Raw genomic sequence first — 24,915 nt, 5'->3', positions numbered from 1 at the left:
GTAGATTGTGTTTGCAATGTTAATTATTCTGTTGAATGTATTTCATGAAGGAATGTTAATTATCAAATGATGTGGATTTTATGTATGTTTAAGTTTAAATGTGCTTTCCATGTGTTTATACAGTGCTTTGTGTGAAATAATGTAAGATTTTATAAGTTAATACTTGAACTGTACCCTCAATTTACTGAGGATATGTAAAGAAATTTAAATTGAATGTAAATAAAACAATGCAATGAACAATGTGACCCGGATTTTTGCATTTATTCTTTACTTTAATTGTGTAATAGTGTGTTCAGGAAAAACGTTTTAGTTTTACCCCATACAGTGGTGTAGTTATCAAACATATTATTATGTATAATCATTATAGTGTGTATGAATTCAACTGCTCTAAACACAGCAAGTATTAATTTGAGTATTTTAATTATAACAGAGACTTTCCTGGGTAATGAGTGATAAAAAAACTGATCTGCAGATTAATTCTGGCCTTCATTTTAATGATAATGATGACAAATCAATTCTAGACAGTCGGTTACGGAGATGTCTTGCAGTCTGGCACTAGGAAAATTTACCTACATAGTAAGTAAGGGAAAGTTGAGGATTTTTATAAGATATGGAGGCCATTCCTTATTTGTATGAATGACATGAATATACAAATGCCTGGGAACACATAAGCACTGGCATTGTTACCAATACCCCTGCAGAATGGCTTGAATTTTGTACCACAGCTAGAGTACTATGGTTATGAATTAAATGGGAGAGAGAAATAGGATGGTGACCTGGGGACGTTTTATAACTCCGCCTTAAACTGTCTTATTAATTTAATTTAATTTAATTATTGTTATTATTATTATTATTATTATTGTTATTTAATTAATTAATTTTAATTATGTATACTTTTATTATCAAATATTATTGTTGTGTATTATTATTATTATTTATTTTTATTTAATTTTTAATTTTTTTATTTTTTTATTGACTCAATTATTTGTTTTTCTCCAAAAGGACTGTTGGTTATGAGAGGGAGGGAAGAGGTTTTATGTCTGACTGTGTTCATTGTGTATTACTTTTTTAAAAAACGAACAAAACTCAATAAATAAAGTTTTTTTTTAAAATGGTGACAAATCAAAAAGGTTTATTTACAAAAAGGTCATGCGAAAAATAAAATAACTCAATCAGATTGTTGAGCAGGTCTTTTTGATTCAGGCGTGATTCAGTTCCCATTTCCAGTGAGCTGTTCCATTTCCGGGACAAGTGTCTTGGCACGACGTCTGGCTCTGATGTGAGTAGATTTTAGATGAGCTGCCATCCTTCAATGAAATACTAATACCAGCTTCCTACTTTATCTGCATCATCTCTTTCCGACCAAATTCACGTGGTCTGCAGCTACAACGTTTTTTCCTCATTATTCCACAATCCTGCCGGATAAGCCTTTCTGCCAATAGTAGGAAACAGCCAGTGATATCTTGATGACTCACTTTAAAGTGCTTGTATAACACTGCACTGGTGTGTAACTAGCAAAAAAGCCTGCATGATGTTCACCATGTGGAATATGCAATAATAATAAATTGGTACAAATCAAATATATAGCAAGGTCTATGTATGAAACAATATATGAGCAACTAACTACAGGTACATATGAAACAAATAGAATATCATGAAAAAGTTCAATATTTTTTGTCAATAATTTCAGAAAGATCCGGCTCCATCAAATAACCTTCTGTCTTGGTGGATTTTTTTTAATTTTTTTTTACATAAAATATAACTACTCACACTCCCTAAATTGTACGCAGTGTACTGTTTGTTTTGGCTTCTTGTCAGATTATTTACCATATTTTTTAAAGGTCGCGCGGTGACGTCATAATCAAGCGACTGTCTGATGGTTGACGGCCTAACTGCTCCGTTACCGCGAAAAGGACTAAAACTGATGGTCTACACCTTTTAACACCCTCCTTGTCAAAGGTAAGCACGAGCTGCACAAACTAAACTTAAACTGAAGTTATTGGTGTTGCTGAAAATTGACACTTTTAATGGCACATTTACAAAAACGGGGCGGTCAGTACTGGATAACATCGGCTAGCTGGCTGTCAGTTTATATTTCTGCAACATATTATTGACAGTTACATTACGGGGTCGTTGGATATCTGCATTGCGTCGTAAGTGTTTAATTATTACCGCTGTTGCTAGAATAGTTTCCCTGGTAACGCTAGCTTAGCTTAGCTTAGCTTAGCTTAGCTTAGCTGTCAGCAGAACATGCACGCGCCTTCTGTCGTTAATGTCACTCGTTTGTTTTCATACTTTCCAACTATTTTCAAGGTGTGTTCACACTAACACATTTTTGTTTCCTTGGAGAAGTGGTGGCAGCTTCTGTCCGAGAGTCGTGACAACATGGAGACAGCTGCAGCGCAGTGGGACGAGCACCAGGCGTACGAGGAGCTGCTGTACTGGGACAGTCTGATCCAGCAGGGCCACCGCCTCCTGCCGCACGACTTCGATAGGTACACACATGCATACACACACACACACACACACATACACACGTGTAGTGAACGTTTTGCTACAGACCAGTGACGAGCTAAAGAAAACCCTATTATAACATAGTCTATTACGCTTAAATGAGCCTTAGTTTTGATTCTGCAAGTCTCTGAACTCAACATGAGGCATCAAATCAATCAATCAAATCAAAATTACTTTATTTATGTCTGGTAACTCTGGAAGAATTAGACTGGTGTCTATCAGAGTGAAGGATCTCTTAATAATGACATTTATTATATGATATTAAACTTTGTTTTTATAGCACTTTACTTAACAAAGTTACAAAGTGCTTTACAGACAAGAGATAAAAACACAGTGGATGACAGATAAAAAATTATAATAAAACAACAAAGCAAAGTAAACATATAAAGTGGCAAGAGCTGGGGGAGAAAAACAACCAAGAGGTTAAGTAGTTAAAAAGGCTTTGCCATAAAAGAAAGTTTTCAGTAAGGATTTAAAAGAGGCTAGTAATGTAGCCTGTCTGACCTCAAGGGGTAGAGAGTTCCAGAGACTCGGGGTCGGGGCCCTAACAGCAATTGCCCGGTCACCCTTGATCACCAGCCGGGATCTAGGGACCACCAGTAGAGCCCCATCCACAGATCTCAATGTACGTGTTAGGACATAGGGGACCAGAAGATTTTAAAACCAATTCTGAATAAAATGGGTAGCCAGTGCAAAGCTGCTAAAACTGAAGTTATGTGGTGGTATTTTTTGGTTCCTGTTAAAATTCGGGCAGCAGCGTTCTGCACCAGTTGGAGTTTTTGGAGGGAGGTCTGACTGATTCCAGTATACAGTCCATTGCAGTAGTCCAGGCGAGAGAAGACAAAAGTATGTAAAACCTTGTGTATCCTGCAACAGAGAAGGAGGAGCCATCCACTGCTGTTTTTTTGGTCCGTAAAGGTTTTGTGTAGCGGATGATCTCGGTATCCCACGATGGCCTCGAACATCTTGACAGGTCATTTCTCCACCACCTCCTCCAGTGTGTCCAACCTGGCTCCAACCACAGAACCAGCTCTTTAGACCAGTCTGTCCAACCTCCTTCATCTGTGTGTGTGATGCTGCCTCTGATTTCAAACAGAGAGAATTAGTTACCTGTCATTTTGGAGCTAGTCTCCATAGATGGATTTAATGAATTTTAAATGACTGGAGGTGGGCACATTTGGCAGGAGATGTTTTGATTGCTTGATCCCTTGAGTTCATGACTTCAAGAGAATGCTGATGAATGTTATTTGATATCCGAATGATTTTGGTACAGTTGTCCTGCTCTTCTCTGTCTCTCCCCCTCTCAACTTTCTCTATCCTCCCTCCCTCTCCCCCTTCAACCTCTGTCTACTCTAATCTGTTGATCTGCCCTGTACAACTACATTTATTGCACGTCTGTCCGTCCTGGGAGATGGATCCCTCCTCTGACGCTCCCCCTGAGGTTTCTTCTTCTTTTTCCCTGTTAAAAGGGTTTTTTGAGGAGTTTTTCCCTGGACAGAGTGTGTCGTGCAATGTACAGTCTGTAAAGCCCTTTGAGGCAATTCTGTGATTTGTGATTTTGGGCTATAGAAATGAAATTGACTTGACTTGACTTGTGACAGATGAGGAAGCAGGTCATCCCTCATCTGAGCACTGAGCTGATCAGTAAATAGCATAATTAAATGTTTTTTGCTGACATCAGTTATCATCACAGCCTGTTGAATTAAATGTAGAAATATATGACCTTCAGTGGGTAGAACCAGGCTGATAGGATCTTTGCTCTTTTGTCATGTTACTGCGTACTGTTGTAGTTGCTTTTTACTTGAAAATTGGAGCTTGTTTCAGAGCTCTCCTCATTTTGTATTTTCCTCTCTCCAGATATGAGGACCTGCGTTACTGGTATGACTGCCTGTGCTACGAGGAGGAGCTGAGACAATACCATGATTACATAGCTTCTATCGAGGAGATTGAGGACCCACATCATCATCAGGTACTTGTATGACCTACTAAATCTTCCCCAAAAAACTTGATAATTCATAGACTTTTTAGTTTGAGTCACTAAACCCACTTCTACAAGCCTCCACATTAAGACTGAACATCTAATGTTTTCCAGTTTCTTTTGTACTTTAAAAAGATTGACCTTCCTCTTGCATAAACGTTCTCTGGTGCACGATCCTTTTTCCAAGTGTTTTTTTTTTAATCATGCACTTCCTAAATATTACTATTAATATTATACTTCCCAACTCTATTTTTACTTTCCCTATATTGTATGAGATTGTTATTTTCACTGGAATACATCTAAATAACTTATTCAACTGAATAAGAAATCAATATCTGCTTTTCAATTAATACCTGCAATCTGTTATTACAGATATAATGTAATAATGCACAATGACAGTATGAACAAAAGGCATATATTGCTCTTGTCTATGCCATGTTGTTCTTTTCTCCAACTTAAATCTAACCTATTTGATTTCCCCATTTAGGAAGCTACAGCAGCCCCAAAGGTGCGCACAGCCCCGGGGCCATATGACCGCCATGTGATGGCCAAACACTCAGAAGTGTATCCTTCGCCAGAGGAACTGGATGCGGTGCAGACAATCGTCTCCCATGTTGAATGTGCCCTTAAAGCTGTGTCTGACCAGATGGATATTCCGAAAGATGGAAAAAAAGATACAGAGGCAGGGAGGTGAGCAATGTGTTCAAAATGGTTCATGTCAGCTGTACCATTGATTTAAAAACAGCAGTGTCTCTTATCTCAATAGTTTTCCTGCTTTGTATAAATAATTAAAATATTCTTTATTATTTAATATTATTTTTTCCTCCTCACAGTGAAAGTGGTGATTCACCAGAGCGTGTCCTGCGTGGGGTTATGAGGGTCGGCCTGGTGGCCAAAGGACTCCTGCTGACGGGAGACAAGAACCTGGAGCTGGTGCTGCTTTGCTCTAACAAGCCAACCATCACGCTGCTTAGTCAAGTGGCTGAGAAGTTAACTGCACAGTTGGAGGTAGAACTGAGTACCTACAGTTGTTTTGAGTCATTAAGGGTGTTTCCATTACAGTCCAATACCCGGAATGAGGCGGGTCTCACTCGCCGGAACGCCCCTGATTTGAATATGAGCCGTCCCAAACGGTTAGCAGGATGCTAAGCAGGATATGACGTAGTACTTGACGCCACAACAACACGAGCCATTTGTAAAAGCCAGCGAAGTAGCGAGTAGTCACAAGCAACAACAACTCTTTCAATCCCCGCGATATTGCTGGAAAGATCTGTGCCCGCTTTTCACCTTAGGGCGTTCATAGTCATCCCATGAAGGTGAAGTGGTTTGTGATCTGCCCTTTCATAGTGCAGTCTGGCGTCGCGGAACGAGGTGCACAGTAGCACAGTGCTAAAAGGCTAACAGTTAGCTCTGTAGCAGTACAGTGTGTATGTGCTGCTGTTGCAGGAGGTGTTCACTTAGCGATCTCTGTTTGTTTACGACAAGCACCGGACACTCTGTGCACAGTTAGCGATGCCGGTTAATTCACGATCAGCAGCAGCCACTTTTTATGTACAGTTTGCATGCCCGTTTGTTTATGATCAGCGGAGACGCTGTGCGCAATTAGCCATGCTGGATTGTTTATGATCAGCGGCGGAGGTTGTGCACAGTTAGCGACGGCGGCCACAGTTGCGTCTCCCGTGTTTAATCCGTTGCGTATGTGACGTCACAATCAAAACTGTCGCTATGCGATTATGGGAAGATCGAAAACCATATGTCAACTCCGGAGTCTCTTAAATCCCTCTGGGGCCTTTTTTTGTAATGGAGATCCGCTGAGTGAGCGTCCATTTGAGAGGGCGTGGCCTGAGACTTTCCCAGTGACCACTCTTTACCCTAATGGAAACACGACTATTCTCCATAAGAACATTTCACAGATATAAAATACGGATTTTGCTTCTTGGATGTTAGGAGTACCTCTTTGCTTATCAAACATTTTGTTTGTTTTTTTTTCAAAGGAAAGATCAGCGGGGACATACACAGTGAGCCAGTGTCCAGGTGATGCAGCCCTCGTCGTGACAAGCATCAAGGAGTCGGTCCTGAGTCTCACTATCCACCTGACATCACCTCTTGTCAGGACGGAGCTAGAGAGTAAATCTGTGGAAGAAGGTACGTATGTTGGTCCTGGCTCCACATCAGCTACCACAGGCCTGATCTGTGTGTTGTTAGTATGCAAACACTGTACTGCTCCACTGATGTGCAACTCTGCTCTGACAACTGGAACGCCACACAAGTTGTCCATCCCCTTATCCCTCAGTGGAGCTTGCACAGTCTCATATCGATGCCAGTGAACAACCAATGAATGTTGGCTCTTCACTGGCTCGAGAGTCCTGTCGTCGTTTTGGGACAAACTGGCGTTTGCCAGCACTACATTTACTCTGTAGTCGCTGATACATTCTGCATATGTTGTTGATAAGAATGCCACAGTCATGTTGAATTGTTTTCATGTTTAAGTGAAGGCTTTTCAAGAATAAAGCGCGCATTGCATGTACCTGATGCTAAACATGTACATTTGCCACCAGCTGCAGCAAAACTGATATATATGGATATAAAACTGACAATGAGGACATTTCTGAGGCTTTAATGTTTGTTTATAGAGGAACGTGTTGGTTAGTGGAGTGTTTGTTGAGCTTCTCTGTGAACAGCATGAGCTGTATTTATGGGGGTCTAATAGTCAAGGGGAGTGCTGAAGCCCCACACTTGGAACCATACCAGTCTCAGTGCAGTTTAAGTCAGTTTACTACTGGTGTTGCACAATGGAAATGGTTCAGTAATTGTGATCATAATTTCAGCTTCCACAGTTATTCAGACTTGATCAGGTGCTGTTTGAAGGGCTTACACTGGTGCATTAACCCGATTGCTGGCTATTTACAGGTGAACTTTGAGTAGCGTTGTGCACAACAGTATTGTCTTGCAGAGCCTTATAAGACATGAGTTTACAGCATGTGTTTTTTGAATCAACTGTGTCAGCTTACTGGCCCATTAGCGACTGGGCTAACTGCTTGCCAACTGACAGTTAGCAAGCTCAATTGCTCGGACAGCCTGAATTTTTTCCCATCAATAATATTATTTCAATACCTTCGTTATTAAATGGAATGATTTATAGTGGTGAAGAAAATGCCAAATAAAAGTATACAGTGGAAAGAAGCTGCAAGAGCTTTTGTGACGGAGATAACGGCTTTCCTAAATAAGGACGCATTGTGCCTATAAGTATAATTTCAGTTCAATATAAGTCTGTTTAGAATTGTGGCTAATATTGAGCAGGCATCCTTAACTGTTGGCCATCTATATTTCCGATTAATCTGTCCCATCAATCATGCAACCGTTCATTGAGGTGCATAAATGAAATCAACTTGCAGAAACCTAAAACTTGCTGGGGTTTGATTAGTTGGATTGTAGTTTCACATAGATACCACAGCGCTGTGTCAGCACTGGAGAAAAATCTGTCTGTACTGATTATCATTCTTGAATAAGTGTTAAAATGCCCTGGCTGGTTGGTGTTTCATTAAACTAATCACAATAGGCAGTGGAAATCTGTAGACTGCAGAGATAGTGGAACTTGGAGGAGATATAGTGGAAATTGAGGAAAATTTTGTCCCAGCAGTCTACATCCATTAAGTCAGACTAGTTGAATTGTATTTTTTGTGTAGAAAATGAGCTCAAACTTGCACAAAGCTGTTATGGTTCTTTGTGTTTCCAATCTATCATATGCACTGTTTAAGCCACTTTTAGATCAGGGACTCCCATCAGTTTTGCTGCAGTGTGAGGGCACACGTGAAGATTCTCTAAATGCTTGTGATTTACAATTGATTGCCTTTTAGTTTGTCAAGTTTTTAGGAACGCTGGACCTTTGACCAACTGGACACTGTCTCAGGAAAGGGGGAAAGCAGCAAACCCAAGCCGAAGGGCGGAGGGAAGGGGGTATTTATTGTAGTTTACCCAGTGCATACATTAACAACATGCTCTGCAATGTTCCAAAGACTATGGTGTCTTTATGAAAGTCTTTACTTTCACTTCACACATGTTGCAATCTGTGACAGATGACTGTGATGCTTGTTGGGACCAAAGATTTACATATTAGGTACTTGGGACCCCCTTTCCCTGCTACTGCAGGTTTGGGGAAAGCTGCTACTCCCTGAGCTGCAAGACAGAGCCGACCCCCTTGGTCAAACTGTACCTTTTCTTCTTACCCCACCTCGTCAGTAGAAACGCAAACAGTCAACGATCCGCCGGACGTTCTGGACAGGCAGAAATGCCTAACTGCCTTGGCGTCTCTCCGCCACGCCAAGTGGTTCCAGGTTTGCATTCACGTCCTTATTTGTACGTAAGGTTGAACTGTTTCTTTGAATGGTCTCTTTTTATCATCCATTTAAAGACAGTTAAACTTTGAAAAAATGTGTACTCAGTTGTTGTTTCTGTTGTCCATAATTTTATGAAAGGAGAAAGTGTGTCGGAAGTTTCACAGTTTTACTTATTAAAGCTGAGGTAGGCAGTTTTCTGGGAAAGGCAGCTCCTCCTGCAGCCCTCCCCTTTCTGTCCCAAGCCCCTCCCACAAGACAAGTACAGATATATGCACACACTTCATACAGTAACCTGTACGACTATCAAGGTTATTATAGTTAACGAAAACTAACGAAATGACGAAAACTAGAATTGAAAAAACATTTTCGTTAACTGAAATAAAAATAAAAGCAAGAGTTTTTTAAAAAAGATAACTGAAACTGTAGTTTGTGGTTACAAAACTAACTAACACTAACTAAACATATAGTGAAAATGTCCTTAGTTTTTGCCTTTTGTCAACTTTTTTCAAACGTAAACCTTTTTGGTTGATATGAAATCTATTTCATCTATCTGGTTTTATGACTCAATAAACTTATTGGGGCTGAGATGGATAAGACAAAGGAAATAAAGGAAACATTTATTGTGACCTTATTGAATCTCGCACCCAACAAATACCCCATTAAAAAAAAAAACTAATACTAAAACTAATAAAAACCAAGCATTTTCCAAAAAATAAAACTAACTGAATTTGAAAACAAAAATTGACAACGAAATTAATACTAATAAAAAAAAAAACTTTTATAACCTTGATGACTATTAGTCATTCATTTCAATCATCCAGACCGTCATTGTGTTCCTGATGCCGTTATATGGCAGCAATTCTATGAGAATTACCAAATTTGGACACATGTGGGTGACACACTGGGATTTGAGGCTCTCGCAACATACACATAAACTTTAATTAGCTTCAGCCCTGAGCATTTGGCTACAGGTAGTAAAACTCTTGGAAACATTTTATATTTTATTTATTTTTTGTCTCTGAAACGATTCACAGATGTTGACATGTTTTATTCAGGTCTGTCAAGCGATTAAAACATTTTTTTGAATAATAAATCTTAATAATAGCATCAAGGGAATTAAAGTGATTAGACAATGTAAACTTAATGTCAAAATTTTTCATTTCACATACATTCTAAATGTTTTTCACTGTTTATGTGGATTATGCGCCACAACTATCCAAAATTTGATGGTAGCCCTTGTCCTCTACACTGGAAAATGTCCTGCAGTCCATTATGACCCATTAAGCGATTGAGCTGGCGATCTTTACGGGCAGACTTGTTAAATCTTGTTGTGGAAAATCTTAACGGACGACAAGAGTTTAAAAGTATCATAAAACATACAAAATTCAAGATACACAAACAGGTCCTTGTTCCGAATAGCAACTGCGTAGTTTTCCTATTTCTGTTACTATATACCTAATGTTCCTGCTTAAGGTCTCATGATTTCCTGTTTTTGTTCCCAAATGGTGCAGTGGGATTTCCTGAATCAGAGCTGCTCATATCTTAATCAAACAGCTTTCCTGCACAGATAGACTGTTGGTCAAATTCCTACTGTTTGTCAAATCATATGTGATGCATTTTTAAACTGTTATATGTCTGATGATATTTTAATACATCTTCAAATTAATTTCCACGACACTCTCTGCATCTGATCATCTGTTCAAATGAGACTGGTCGCTTGCTATAGCATCAGGGGCTATGCAAGGTCTGAGTTAGCTTCTAAGTGCTTTGCGTTCAGGTGATATTTAAGGCGTGTTAGTGTTGATGGTGCTAAAATTCCTAACTGCAGAAAATACACAGAACTGTGCTCCTATTCCTCCGACTCCTAGTTCCATCCATGGAACTGGGGATATGGGTTGATTTGAGGTGTATGTAGTTGTTGCAAATGCTGAAACTTTTTCTGCATTTGCTGTCTTTGAAATGATCTGTGATTGCTCAAAGTCTTCTGCCATGGCTAGATTTTCTTTTTTTGTGTGTGTATTTATTTTTATTGTTTTCATAACAGAAAAAATATATACAAATTTGAGATAGTTGCTGGAACTACACAGAACCATACATGTTTTTTGACAGAGTTTTTGACATGAGACCAACAAAACATGGGAATAAAACAAATGGCACAGCAACAGAATAGCACTTATTCAGTTTGTAGACATTAAATCAAGAAAAGGTTGCCAGATTTAAAAAAAAAAAAATATATATATATATATATATATATATATCCCCTATAGCAGATATGATGTATCTGATTTTCTCCAAGTGTAATACATTTCCCAGTTCTCTCAACCACATTTCAAATGTAGGAGATTTCCAAGACTGTAAAATTAGCCTTCTGGCTAACAATGTTGAAAGGGAGATAGCCTTAGCTTCATAACTACTTTTGCCATGGCTAGATTTTCTAAAGAGGAGGGGCAGCGTTCCCGTTTTCTCTCAAACTACTTAAACTACAATTCGCTGCAAAGTTATGAAAGAATGTCAACACACAAAAAAACTACCTACCCCAGCTTTAACTCATTAAGAGTGATCTGCTGATCCATACCAATGACAAATTTGGATAAATCATTGGTATTGACACCACCATATAATATAATTTATCAAAACGTCCTCTGTCAGACTGAGCTCTCTCAATATCAACTGTTTTTCTATTGACCACAACAAACAGCATGTGGACTGAAATGTGTGGTAACGTGTAATGGTCTTAACAGTTGTTGATCTGGAGATGGCTCAGTTGTTCTGATCTGTCTGTGCTTTGTTTTTGGGGTCACTTTGTGGGACCTCAGAGCACAGTGTTGAGTTGAGACGGGAGGCGGCAGCTCCTCTGACTGAACTGCTTTTTGTTTGTGTCTCCAGGCCAAAGTTAACGACCTGAGTTCTGGTGTCGTCGTGATCCGGATCATGAGAGACTTGTGTAACCGCGTTCCTACCTGGACGCCACTCTCTGGATGGGTGAGGAAACTGTTCATGTTTTCATAACTGCAGCCAAGATGTTATTGTGTAGAAACCAGCCTTATTTTTGTCAGCTTCTCTTTGATCAAAAGTTTGACCTTGGCTCCAGCTTGGATCTTTTTAAGTACAGGCACATCACAAAAAATTAGAATATCATGAAAAAGTTAAATGTTTTTTGTCAATTATTTCAGAAAGTGAAACTCGTATATTATAAAGATTCATTACACATAGAGTGAAATGTTTCAAGCCTGTATTTCTTGTAATTTTGATGATTATGGCTTACAGATAATGAAAACATAAGACTCTGTCTCAGAAAATTAGAATATTACATAAGATCAATTTTAAAAAAAAGGATATTTTAAACACAATGTCATGCTTCTGAAAAGTCTGTTCATTTCTCTCCATCAATACTTGGTTGGGCTCCTTTTGAATCATGAATTACTGCATTAATACTTGGTGGCATGGAGGAGATCAGCCTACAGCACCATGTTGCTTTTATAGCAGCCTTCAGCTCATCTGGTGTCTCTCACCTTCCTCTTGACAACAGCCCATAGACTCCTATGGGGTTCAGGTCAGCCCAGTAACACCATGGTCATTGAAGCAGCTTTTGGTACCTTTGCCAGTGTGGGCAGGTGCCAAGTCCTGCTGGAAAATGAAAGCAGCATGTCCAAAGAGCTTGTGGAAGCATGAAGACTCTAAAATGTCCTGCTAGATGGCTGCTATGTTGACTGTGGACTTCAGAAAACACAGTGGACCAACAGCAGCAGAGGACATGGCCCCAAACCACCACTGACCCAGGACCAGCATATTCAACTTCTGATCAATATTCTCATTTTCTGAGACACCGAGTTTTGTGTTTTCATTATCTCTAAGCCAGAATCATCAAAATTACAAGAAAACAGGCTTGAAATATTTCACTCTACTCGTAATGAATCTATATAATATATGAGTTTCACTTTCTGAAATTATCGACAAAAAATATTGCTCTTTTTCATGATATTCTAATTTTTTGAGATGTACCTGTAGAGTGTGAACTCTAAACTGTGCTCTGGTCTCCTCACAGCCTCTTGAGCTGCTGGTAGAAAAGGCTGTTGGAACATCTGAGAGGCCGATGGGAGCAGGCGAGTCATTGCGAAGGGTTTTGGAGAGCATTGCATCTGGAATCCTCTTGGAAGGTGAACTTTTTATGCAGTTTGCCAACCAGTATCAATATTTATTCACTGGCATTGACACTATTGCACTAATTTAACTATGTATTTAAACAGATGGCCCTGGAATCAAAGATCCATGTGAGAAGGACCCTGTCGACGCCACTGCATATTTGACTCTGCAGCAGCGTGAAGACATCACACAGAGTGCCCAGGTAAAATGATGCTGTTAACACATGCAACCAAGCACACACATATTTTTGGATACAGAGCCTAACTTTAACATTTTCCGTAGTTTGCCTTGAGGCTGTGTGCATTCGGACAGATGCACAAGGTGTTGGGGATGGACTTCAAACCTATAAAGCCACGGAAACCAGGAGGCCCCAGCAGCAAAGATGGCAAAGGTACAAAATGATCTGTGTCATTTTCCCTTTTAGTCAGGCGGCTTAGCTAAATAAAGGGGACACGCCGGACAAAAGCACCAAATTTTTTCCACATGCTCTCTATCACCATAGGTTTCAATTTTTGGTAGGAGCCACTTCATCAAGATTGCGGATCGGAGATGGTAGCTATATAAAGTCTATGAGAAATGCTATATCTTCCAAGCCACTTAGAAGGTCAATCTTGGTGTCAAAATATACATTTTCTGGGTCCATGAATCATTTAAAGCTATTGAGAACATCACTAGATGATTATTTGATCAAATAGATATGTTCATTTTCACCCAGACTGGTAGGTCTTCAAGTGCTGCAGCAGGGAATCCTGAGCTGAAAATGTTTGGACTCTATGTTCACGGGAGAGTGAGGATTAGCTGCCATGTACACTGCTCAAAAAAATCAAGGGAACGCTTTCATCTCATGTCAGATCTTGATCAACACATTATTTACAGTGAGTCATCTAGCGATGTTCTCTGATATATTGTTTCTCATAGACTTTATATGGCTGCCATCTCCGATCTGCAATCTTGATGAAGTGGCTCCTACCAAAAATTGAAACCTATGGTGATAGAGAGCATGTGGAAAAAATTTGGTGCTTTTGTCCGGCGTGTCCCCTTTCTTCTCAAATCTGGTCCTAAGCCGCCTGACTATTTTCTTTGTATGCTCATGAAACAATCTATTCTCAAACTTGTTTTTCGCCTTTTTTTCCTGCAGCCCAGATACCACCTGCTGGACACTTCAGCCTACCGGCCAAACGACCTTACACAGAGGTGGAGAGCGAAGAGGGGAGCCCGCAGCTCAACAGCAAACAGAGGAAGTTTCTCAAGTTCCAGAAGCGCTTTCAGAGGAAATCATGTTAGTAATAACAGAGGCCCTGCTACAGGCTAAGCCTTTTTACTGTTAAATGAGTTGTATATACATTTTGAAAGTCTTTACTTCATTTTACTCCATGACACAACTTGAACCTGACATTGTACAGATGTTTTAATATACAGCTGTATATTGTCACTGGGCTGACTGGAAAGACTCTACGTGCAGTTTGAATCTTAGCCCTTTCTATTTTCCATCTAATTTAATGTTAACTGTGACAGTTTGTACAAATACACTATTTAAATGCATCCACATGCACTGAAGTGCCAGTTTATTATGTACACTGAGCTAAATCTAATGCAGTCTAATATCTGTACTTAATAAATTGGCAACACAAACTAACTATAAAGCAAGGAATCTCTGTATCTGTAATCTTTGCGTGCGTGTGTGTGTTTCCTTCATGTATCTCCAGAACCATTCATCCAATCTTCTTAACAGCTGTTGTATTGCTGGGGGCCCGAGACACGGATTTCGTGTAATTTGGACCCACAGCACGTTGAATGTTAATAAACTCCAAAAACACAAGCTATCAGCGCTCCTTCAGGAGGGTTCAGCAGACTGACTCCCACTGCCTGTCTGAGCAGTGCATGTGTGACATAGAACCTCTTGCTTTTCATTTCCAAACTCATGCTTATAAGTAAGAGCAGCCACAAAGCCTGCGTGAGCTTGGCTGGGGCACATGTAGATATTTGGACTGTCGTCTATTTTTCCCTCCCAATGCTGAGCAAAGGGAGTAAAAAGTATTTATTTCCTGTCACATTGACATCATACCAGTAACACTGCACTTTTAGTAACAGTTTCATTGTCTGTATCTGAACGTGAATAGCTCGGCTAATGCTTGATTTATGTTTAACCTCTCAGTGTGGTGGGTTTTTTTCGCCTGTCTGTGCACATCTAACATTTTCTAACTACGTGGATGGACGGAGAAAATAGAAAACTTCAAGGAGCTGCTGGTGGTCGCATGGAGTGTAAAAGATCCGAGCGTTTCCTCATCTGACTCCACATCAGCTCCCGTCAGTGCCACCTTCTTTGCAGAAAGTGCAATTGAGGCTGAAGCATTTATTCGTCTTTTTTCCACTAGTGGATGAAGTGATTTGGGTGCCCAAAGCAAACAGCATCTTGCGTCACATTTTCCCCTTTCTTTAACGTAATGTAATTGACATTGGTGCAACTTTTTAAGTAAAATTTAGTATTATTAGTGAAACAATTCATACCACACAGTAAAAAGCATTATCAGTACAATGTTCTTAAATTTACGTCTGAAAGAGGTGGAGCTCTAATCTAATGAGTGATTGTTTAAAGAATAATAATGTATCATATTTTATTTAATTGTGATAATTAGTGAGTAAAATCTTACCAGTAACATTTCTCTCAGCTAAATGTAATAGTACTGTACACAGCAAGTTAACATTGCATACATTTTGTGCTTTTGAGAGCCTTTTGCGATTTGAATTACAACATAATTCATATGTTTCATATCAGACCATCATAAGGGCCCGAGGCAGTTTCCTACCTTACCTTACCTGATGATAGATCTGCACCTGGTGTTATTTCACTGTGAGCCAGAGTTCAGCTATGTCGAGGCAGCTGTATTGTTTTGGAGTGAAGGAATATTTGCATGAGCTGTTTTCGAGAAAGCTGCTTTGCATTAATGCCACAGACCTGTTCCCAACAAAACACACTGCATCATTGTACATAATTACTGAAAGACTACTGGTTGCTGGTTGTAATCTTGTTGAATTGTTGTAATCTTATGTATAAATATATGTATGTATAGGATATATTTGCATTTTCAAAAACTACAATAACCTATCTGTTAGCATATTCCAGTGCATGCTGTAGAGCAGCTATTCTCAGCCTTGGGGTTGTGAGATGATTTCTGGGGGTCGCCAAATCATTTTGGAAGTCAGCTCTGTCTCCACTGTGTCAAAGTGTTCATGTGTTAATGTGTTTTAGTCTTTTTGGTCATTTTGTGGGTTTTTTTTTGGTCATTTTCTGGTCAATTTGTTTCTTTTTTTGGTCATTTTGTGTCTTTTTTTGGTCATTTTCTGGTCAATTTTTGTCTTTTTTGGTCATTTTGTTTCTTTTTTTGGTCATTTTGTGTCTTTTTTTTAATCATTTTGTGTCTTTTTTGGTATTTTTTTATCTTCTTTGTGTCATTTTGTGTCTTTTTTTTGATCATTTTGAGTCTTTTATAGTCATTTAGTGTCTTCTTCGTCATTTTGTGTCTTTTTTTGGTCATTTTCTGGTCAATTTTTGTCTTTTTTGGTCATTTTGTTTCTTTTTTTGGTCATTTTGTTTCTTTTTTTGGGTGATCTGAACTGTGCGTGTGAGATTGTGTTCAGTGAGTGGGGGTCGCGGACAACATGCATGTTAAATTGAGGGTCGCGACTCAAAAAGGTTGAGAACTACTGCTGTAGAGGATAATGAATCCTGAACTGTGCATGTGTTTTTCAGTATACTGAAACATGAATATTTGGTCCCTGCTAATAGAAACTTGGTGTATTAATACAAAGTTATCTTCTTTAAGTCTGATTTAGAAATATATAATGGTTCAAGGTAACCAGTTTAGGGAATACCTATTTATTTTTGTTAAATGATTCTTCACATTTATTTGACTGCTCACATTTCTCATTCTGCCTTTTCTCTACCTGTTCTTGTTCTCTGCAGTCCCGGATGATTTTAGCATGAATGCAGTGATGCGTCTAAACCAGTACAGACCGGGCCTAGAGTACCGACTGACCTCTCAGACTGGTCCAGTCCATGAGCCGGTCTTCACAATGGCTGTGGAAGTAAACGGGAAGACCTACGAGGCAACGGGGCCCTCCAAACGAGCTGCCAAGCTTAATGTAGCCACCAAGGCAAGACTCTTGTATTTCAGTCTACATAAGCTGCTTTATTATAAAAATACAGCAAGTAGCCTGTACCAAGGTTATAATAGTTTTGGATTTTTCATCAGTTTTAGTTTAAATTTTGTTGGGATTTTTTGTTTTCAAATTCAGTTAGTTTAAATTATTTAGAGTGAGTTTGCTAGTTTTAATTAGTTTTTATTTTTTGGGAAATGCTTAGTTTTAGTTTAGTTTTTTTGTAATGGGGTATTTGTTGGGTGCCAGATTCAAAGAGGTCACAATAAATGTTTCCTTTATTTCCTTTGTCTGATCCATCTCATCTCAATAAGTTTATTAGGTCATAAAACCAGATAGATGAAATAGATTTCATATCAACCACAAAGGTTTACGTATGAAAAAAGTTGACAAAGACAAAAACGAAGGACATTTTCACTATAGTTTTAGTTAGTTTTAGTTAGTTTTGTAACCACAAAATACAGTTTCAGTTATCGTTTTTTTTAAAAGCTTGTTTTTTTTATTTCAGTTAACGAAAATGTTTTTTCAATTCTAGTTTTCGTTATTTAGTTAGTTTTCGTTAACTATAATAACCTTGGCCTGCACTGCATCCAGTGTTATGATGTAGCGTTGTGTAGTTATCTGCTACCAGCAACAAACATTTGACTCCTTTAATGGTCTGAATTTCTCTGGTTTCTAGTTTACTGATTGGCTCCCATACCTAAAACGTCACTAACTTAAAAATCAAACCCCCAGATTTAACTCATGATATCTTTAATGGCACAAAACGGCACAAAACTAGAAACATTTGGATGTTTTTTCTTGGGTTTGTGAATGAAGAAAGAGTTGTTAATGTTTTGACTTTTGTCATTTACAGGTCTTGCAGGATCTCGGTCTTCCAACAGGAACAGAATCAAAATCAGAACCCACAGTTGATGCTGAAAGCCAGGAATCAGTAAAAGCTGCTGGCAGCGCCTCGACCACGTCAGAAGACGTACGTACCTCAGTTGCTTCCTCTAGACGGGTGTTTTTAGAAGCCCCTTTAAAAAGAAAAAAGAAAAAAGCCCATAAAATTAAAACATTGCTCTTGAGAAAGGAAAAAAAAAATCTATATACACTACCGGTCAAAAGTTTTAGAACACCACAATTTTTCTATTTTTTTATTGAAATTCAAGCAGTTCAAGTCCAATGAACAGCTAGAAAGGGTACAAAGATAAGTTTTGAACTGCCAGAGGTAAATAAAAAAGGTAAGGTTAACCAAAACTGAAAAAGAATGTACATTTCAGAATTATACAAAAAGGGAACAAGAAATGGGTTAAAAACTTAAAGCAGTTCTGCAGCTACCGAGGTTGATCAAGCCTTGAAAGTTGCTAAGTTGCTACCAATTCCTACAGGTGTCCCAACTTTTCTTGATCACTTACAACCTACAAGTTGCTCCACATTTAAGGGAACTTCTGCAACAGAGTTGGGAAGAACTTTCTGAAGAATATTTGATTTCCATTGAGTGTGTTCAGCTGTTCTATCTGTTAAGGTGCTACTTCCATGAGTCAACAGTTTAGAATACGTTTTCCTTTCTAAATTGATTCTATGATTTATTTTTTAACTTCAATTGTTTATTTGTTATAATTTCAGAGTACACTGAAACATTAAACTGCATCATTTTCAATAACATTCTGGAAAACTAAAACTTCTAAAACTTTTGACCAGTAGTGTATATTATCAAGTGAAGGGTGTGTAGTCATGAGCGTTTTAACAGCTATTGTTTGTCCATTTGCAATAACCAGAGTGGTCAGGGTCCGATCTTGACCAAACATGGCAAAAACCCTGTGATGGAGCTAAACGAGAAGCGCCGCAGCCTGAAGTACGAGCTTTCTGCTGAGACGGGGGGCTCCCATGAAAAGTGCTTTGTCATGGAGGTGAGTCAGAAGTATCTTATGCAAGAAACCAGACTAAAGACAGAAAACAATAACAATATGCCCCTTTCCAAATGCATTGTTAACACAAAAAGACGAAAGAGAAAAGAGATTATCACATTTGTGTAAAGTGTATCAGCGTTTAACTTGTAGACAGTATAAAAGAAGTTCATTTAGCTTTCCGGGTCTGAAAACTAAAGTCAATGAAGAAATGCCTCGAACCTGCATTCTCTCTAATGGCCAGCAGGGGGCGACTACAGTGATTGCAAAAAGAAGTCTGTTTGTATTACAGTGGAATACAAATTAAGTAATTGAAAAGTACTTGGATTTTGGATAAAGTGCTTGAAAATGCTTGAAATTCTTACTGTATTTCTCGTGCAATCTGACTAAAGATCAGGGATGGGCAACTGGAGGCCCGGGGGCCGCATACGGCCCGCACCCTCACTTGAAGTGGCCCTCAGTACAACTACATGCATTTGAGCATGAAATCTTAAAAGTGCAGTGTAAAAATGCACAAAATTACTTCTTGCAATGAATGTTGGTCTGCTGTTATTGCACTGAAAAATAAATAAATACCACAGTAAGTGGGTTTACTAAGTTTTTATTTGCTTCAAACCTTTTGTATTCCTATTTATACAGTTATACATGCATTTTAGCATGAAATATGTTAAGTTACTGCACTGTAAACATATTTAAAATTGCAGTTTCATCATATCTGGTCCTTGAAAAGTGCTTGAATTTGACCACTGAAAAAGTGTACCTTGGTATTAGTCTATGAGGGACCGACCTACTTTCTCACTTGATTTATGGTCTCAATCACTAGTTTCAATACAGTATGATGTTAATTTTTAAGATTATGGTCTCATTCAAAGTGATATAGACAATAAAGTGGGGTACCACAGTGACCTGTCAATCAGGAAAGAGCCTTAGCAATGTTAACCATGACATTGTGGTCATTTAAGAGAAAACCGCCCTGTTTTCCAATTATGGTCACTTCTGCATTCCAGTTTGAAAAACTTGAATGTGTTATTTTTTTCCTGCCCTGTCAGGTGGAGGTTGATGGGCAGAAGTTCAAAGGGAGAGGCTCTAATAAGAAGGAGGCGAAGGCGTTTGCTGCCCTCGCTGCTCTGGAGAAGCTGTTCCCAGATGACAACGGAGAGTCAAACCCCAACAGAACCTTTGCAAAGAAGAAGGTCACCTACACTGACATGGTAATTCAGCTTGTTAATGATGCGAACTGTTGTTTATCTAGTTATTTGTACTGATCAGTCAGGGTACATTAACCCATTTAGGCCTAAAACGCCTGGAAAAAATGCCTGTAAAACCTCTGGGTGATTTTAAAATAAGCCCCTAAAACCTGAAGTTTTTCTGGAAATTCAACAGAAGTGTCAACGCTTCCTACTAAATAATAGATTTTTCAGCCTCTGTAGCAGATAGAAATGAAATTCACTAAGTGTTTGAGAGCTTATAGCTGTTATATCTGAGCTCCCTTCGCTATAGTCGTCTTCCGCCATGATTTCAGTTCTGGAAAAGTCCCATGATGCATTGCGACACTCCCACATGTATTCTGATGCATTTCATTGGCCAAGAGACCGAAAATAGGTGGACAAAAACTACAAATAATACATGGTAGATAATGGTAGAAATGCGGTAATGCTTTCCCGGCTTAAATTGGTTAAGATAAATAGAAACAATTTACTAACGTGACTATTTATCTTAACCAGTTTAAGCCGGGAAAGCATTACTGCAATTTCTACCATTATCTACCATGTAGTATTTGTAGTTTTTTCTACCTATTTTCGGTCTCTTGGCCAATGAAATGCATCAGAATAGAGTGTCGCAGTGCAACATGGGACTTTTCCAGAACTGAAATCATGGTGGAAGACGACTATAGCGGAGGGAGCTCAGATATAACAGCTATAAACTGAATTTCATTTCTATCTGCTACAGAGGCGGAAAAATCTATTATTTAGTAGGAAGCGTTGACACTTCTGTTGAATTTCCAGAAAAACTTCAGGTTTTAGGGGGTTATTTTAAAATCGCCCAGAGGTTTTCCAGACATTTTTTCCAGACATTTTAGGCCTAAATGGGTTAATGTACCCTGACTGAACCTACAGAAGCCTACTCTTTTGCCTAACAGTATTTGCTACTTACATTGAATCTTCTGCTGTTTTTCCTCTTCAACAGCACATCCCAGGGTTCGGCACAATCCGTGGCATCCCTTCAGACTCCGGGACCCGAGGCTGGGGTCCCAACAGAGGTCGAGGCAGGGGCCGGGGAAAACCCTTTCCTTCAGGACCCAGTTATAACAAAAGTACCGAATTTTGCACTCAGCTATGTATCACCCTATTTAGAAAAAAACTTTAAAATCTGTAAGGAAATCAATTAAATTGTTATTTCTTTACTTTATTCTAAAAGCTAACTACAGTTATGACGGCAACAGTGGCTCAGGCTATCGTAAGTTAACGCTCCTCAAAATCACCTACAGGAGCATCTCAATAAATTAGAATATCATAGAAAAGTTTATTTATGTCAGTAATTTAATTCAAAAAGTAGAAATAACGCATAACACAAAAGTATTCGTCCCCCTTGGATGTTTCACCCTTTTGTTGCTTTTACACATGAAATCATTGTCAATATAACTTGGCCTTTTTAAAAAAGAATTTGCAAAAAAAAGCCCAATATAATATCAAAGTGAAAAAAGATTTTTACACAATAGTATCAATTAATAAAAAATCTATAAGGTAAAATGAATGATTGCATAAGTATTCATACCCTTTAAAAGTAACTGAGCTAATTCAACAGAGGTCCAGCTAGTTGATGCCATCAACTAGCTGGATTGCATCATTGTTATTAAAGAGGGGTTTTTTTGCAAATTCTTTTTAAAAAGGCCAAATTATATTGACCATGATTTCATGTGTAAAAGCAACAAAAGGGTGAAACATCCCAGAGGGATGCATACTTTTGCAAGGCACTGTAGATCCATTACACACAGAATGAAACATTTCATGTCATGATTTATTTAATTTCTTCTAATTATAATGATTATGGCTTACATTTAATGAAGACTTAAAAAGTATGTTTAATATGGAAACGTTGGCCTCTGAAAAGTACAGTACAGGCCAAAAGTTTGGACACACACCTTCTCATTCAATGCGTGTTCTTTATTTTCATGACTATTTACATTGTAGATTCTCACTGAAGGCATCAGAACTATGAATGAACACATATGGAATTATGTACTTAACAAAAAAGTGTAAAATAACTGAAAACATGTCTTGTATTTTAGATTCCTCAAAGTAGCCACCCTTTGCTTACTAGAATATAAGACATGTTTTCAGTTATTTCACACTTTTTTGTTAAGTACATAATTCCACGTGTTCATTAATAGTTTTGATGAATCTACAATATAAATAGTCATGAAAATAAAGGAAACGCATTGAATGAGAAGGTGTGTCCAAACTTTTGGCCTGTACTGTATGTCCATCTATATGACTCAATACTTGGTTGGGGCTGTTTGACTTGAACTACTTGAAATGGACTTTTCCATCATATTCTAATTTATTGAGATGCACCTGTATATCCCTAAAATATTAGTGATATAATATTGTTTGAAACTGCACTAATACGGCTCTTGTTTCATGCTTGTTTTAGATAAACTTTATGGTAACAATGCAGCCAGCACCAAAGGCTCCGTCTCCACTGAATCAGGCAGCAACGCTGGCTACGGCACCTTTTATCCAGAGGCCAGCACCACCTACACCTCCCCACCCATCTCCAGCTCCACAAAGGTAGAGAGCTACCAGTCGATGCCTCCTCCCGCCGACCAGGAGAGCCCCTACAGCTACGGCTATGGAGACGAGAAGAAGAAGATGCTGACTCAAGGTCAGACTGAGGCCCAGGGAGGAGACTACTCCATGTACAGCACGGCGTACCCGAGCTCCGTGACGGGCGGCCAAGTCTATAATAATTATGGTGAGCAAAAGAAATCCACTGCTACAGTCAAATAAAACTGCCTGTCTCTTCTGGTAAATACAGGTACATCTAAAAAAAATTAGAATATCGTGAAAAAGTTTTTTGTCAATTATTTCAGAAAGGGAATTTATTTTATATAGATTTATCACACATAGAGTGAAATATTTCAAGCCTGTTTTTCTTGTAATTTTGATGATTCTGGCTTAGAGATAATGAAAACCCAAAACTCAGTGTCTCAGAAAATTTGAATATTATATAAGATCAAAAAAAAGAGAGGATATTTTAGACACAAATGTCAGGCTTCTGAAAGTTTGTTCATTTCTATCCATCAATACTTGGTTGGGCTCCTTTTGAATCATGAATTACTGCATTAATACTTGGTGTCATGGAGGAGATCAGCCTACAGCACCATGTTGCTTTTATAGCAGCCTTCAGCTCATCTGGTGTCTCTCACCTTCCTCTTGACAACAGCCCATAGACTCCTATGGGGTTCAGGTCAGCCCAGTAACACCATGGTCATTGAAGCAGCTTTTGGTACCTTTGCCAGTGTGGGCAGGTGCCAAGTCCTGCTGGAAAATGAAAGCAGCATCTCCAAAGAGCTTGTGGAAGCATGAAGACTCTAAAATGTCCTGCTAGATGGCTGCTATGTTGACTGTGGACTTCAGAAAACACAGTGGACCAACAGCAGCAGAGGACATGGCCCCAAACCACCACTGACCCAGGACCAGCATATTCAACTTCTGATCAATATTCAAATTTTCTGAGACACTGAGTTTTGTGTTTTCTTTATCTCTAAGCCAGAATAATCAAAATTACAAGAAAAACAGGCTTGAAATATTTCACTCTATGTGTAATGAATCTATATAATGTACGAGTTTCACTTTCTGAAAAGATTGACAAAAATATTGAACTTTTTTCATGATGTTCTAATTTTTTGATATGTACCTGTATATAATCCTTCACTGCATTTCTGACATTAAATAACACCTTCTGCTCTGATGTCCCTCTGCAGGCTGGGGGAACCAGTCGTCCTGGGGGGACCAGCAGGGCTACACCTCGTACCAGGGCTTCGGGGGTCAAAACCAGAGCTCGTACGACATGAATTACTAACCATCACATCTCTGAAAGTGGAATTTTTGTTTTTTTTATTGTGTTTTCACTGAACTCGCTTGTTAGTTCTTGGACATCTGGTAAAACAATGTTAGGTGACGGATGCAGGCTTATCTTTTGATTAAACCTGTTTTCTCTTAACTGCAGCATCATGTCTATGGTGACATAAGTGTAAAAAAACATATCTGGTTCATCATTATGTTTTGTTTCTAGGGTTGTTGTGTTTTTTTAATCGTGTGCTGCTTCTGTATCAGTACGTAGTGGTTTTTATTTAAAGCTGCTTGTAGCTTTGAACTGATGGGTTTTATTCTGTTTCGTTCAATGCTCTGATCTTTCTTGCAAAATAAATGACTCTTATTTTGAAGCAAAGTTTCTTACCATAATTGCTAATTCACAGATGGAAAGTTGCCCAAATTTAGTTTTTCAAGCCTCCCTTTCCAGTTGCTGTGATGGATGCAGCTCTGATATTGAAAGTCAGCTCAGGTCAGAGCTGGATTACCATTTGTTGGATTATGAATTATGTTTTTAAAGCTATGCTCAATTTGAGCTTCTCTTTTTTTATATATATACTCTTTTTATTGGTTTTATAAGCACAAACAAAAACAATTCAGACAACAAAGCACAAAACAAAACAAAAGAAGTCCCACCCCAAATTAACACAGCATTGCGCTATATATTTCTAATTTTACATAAAATAAGTAAGTAAATAAAAAGATGACAGGAGACAGGTAAACAAAGAGCACATACATAAAATAAATGAAAGTGCAGACAGTCCTCATCTCCCAGAGACAAATGAAGAGTTATAGCT

General features: G+C 38.6%; 1 protein-coding gene across 4 annotated transcripts; it reads left to right on the top strand.

Moving 5' to 3' along the window:
- The first annotated feature begins 1,861 nt into the window (after nt 1–1,861).
- LOC131991221 (interleukin enhancer-binding factor 3-like) lies at nt 1,862–24,476 on the top strand. Of its 4 annotated transcripts, none has more exons than XM_059356742.1 (20): nt 1,862–1,959; nt 2,353–2,495; nt 4,372–4,483; nt 4,980–5,182; nt 5,326–5,500; nt 6,487–6,637; nt 8,735–8,826; nt 11,716–11,811; nt 12,875–12,986; nt 13,077–13,174; nt 13,255–13,363; nt 14,111–14,251; nt 16,937–17,127; nt 17,987–18,103; nt 18,894–19,025; nt 20,072–20,233; nt 21,210–21,336; nt 21,441–21,479; nt 22,677–22,997; nt 24,010–24,476. In XM_059356742.1, exons 2-20 carry the CDS (start codon nt 2,386–2,388, stop codon nt 24,105–24,107), a joined length of 2,586 nt encoding a protein of 861 aa, XP_059212725.1. In that variant the 5' UTR covers nt 1,862–1,959; nt 2,353–2,385; the 3' UTR covers nt 24,108–24,476. The 4 variants fall into 4 exon arrangements, with proteins under 4 accessions (XP_059212725.1, XP_059212572.1, XP_059212797.1 ...); XM_059356589.1 differs by having other exon boundaries at nt 8,732–8,826; XM_059356662.1 differs by lacking the exon at nt 1,862–1,959 and adding an exon at nt 1,989–2,153 and having other exon boundaries at nt 8,732–8,826.
- Nucleotides 24,477–24,915: the final 439 nt, after the last annotated feature.

This window comes from Centropristis striata, chromosome 1, assembly GCF_030273125.1.
Source record: "Centropristis striata isolate RG_2023a ecotype Rhode Island chromosome 1, C.striata_1.0, whole genome shotgun sequence".
Classification (NCBI taxonomy): Eukaryota; Metazoa; Chordata; class Actinopteri; order Perciformes; family Serranidae; genus Centropristis; species Centropristis striata.
The sequence above is the reverse complement of the archived record's forward strand: the minus strand, read 5'-3'. Positions and strand labels throughout refer to the sequence as shown.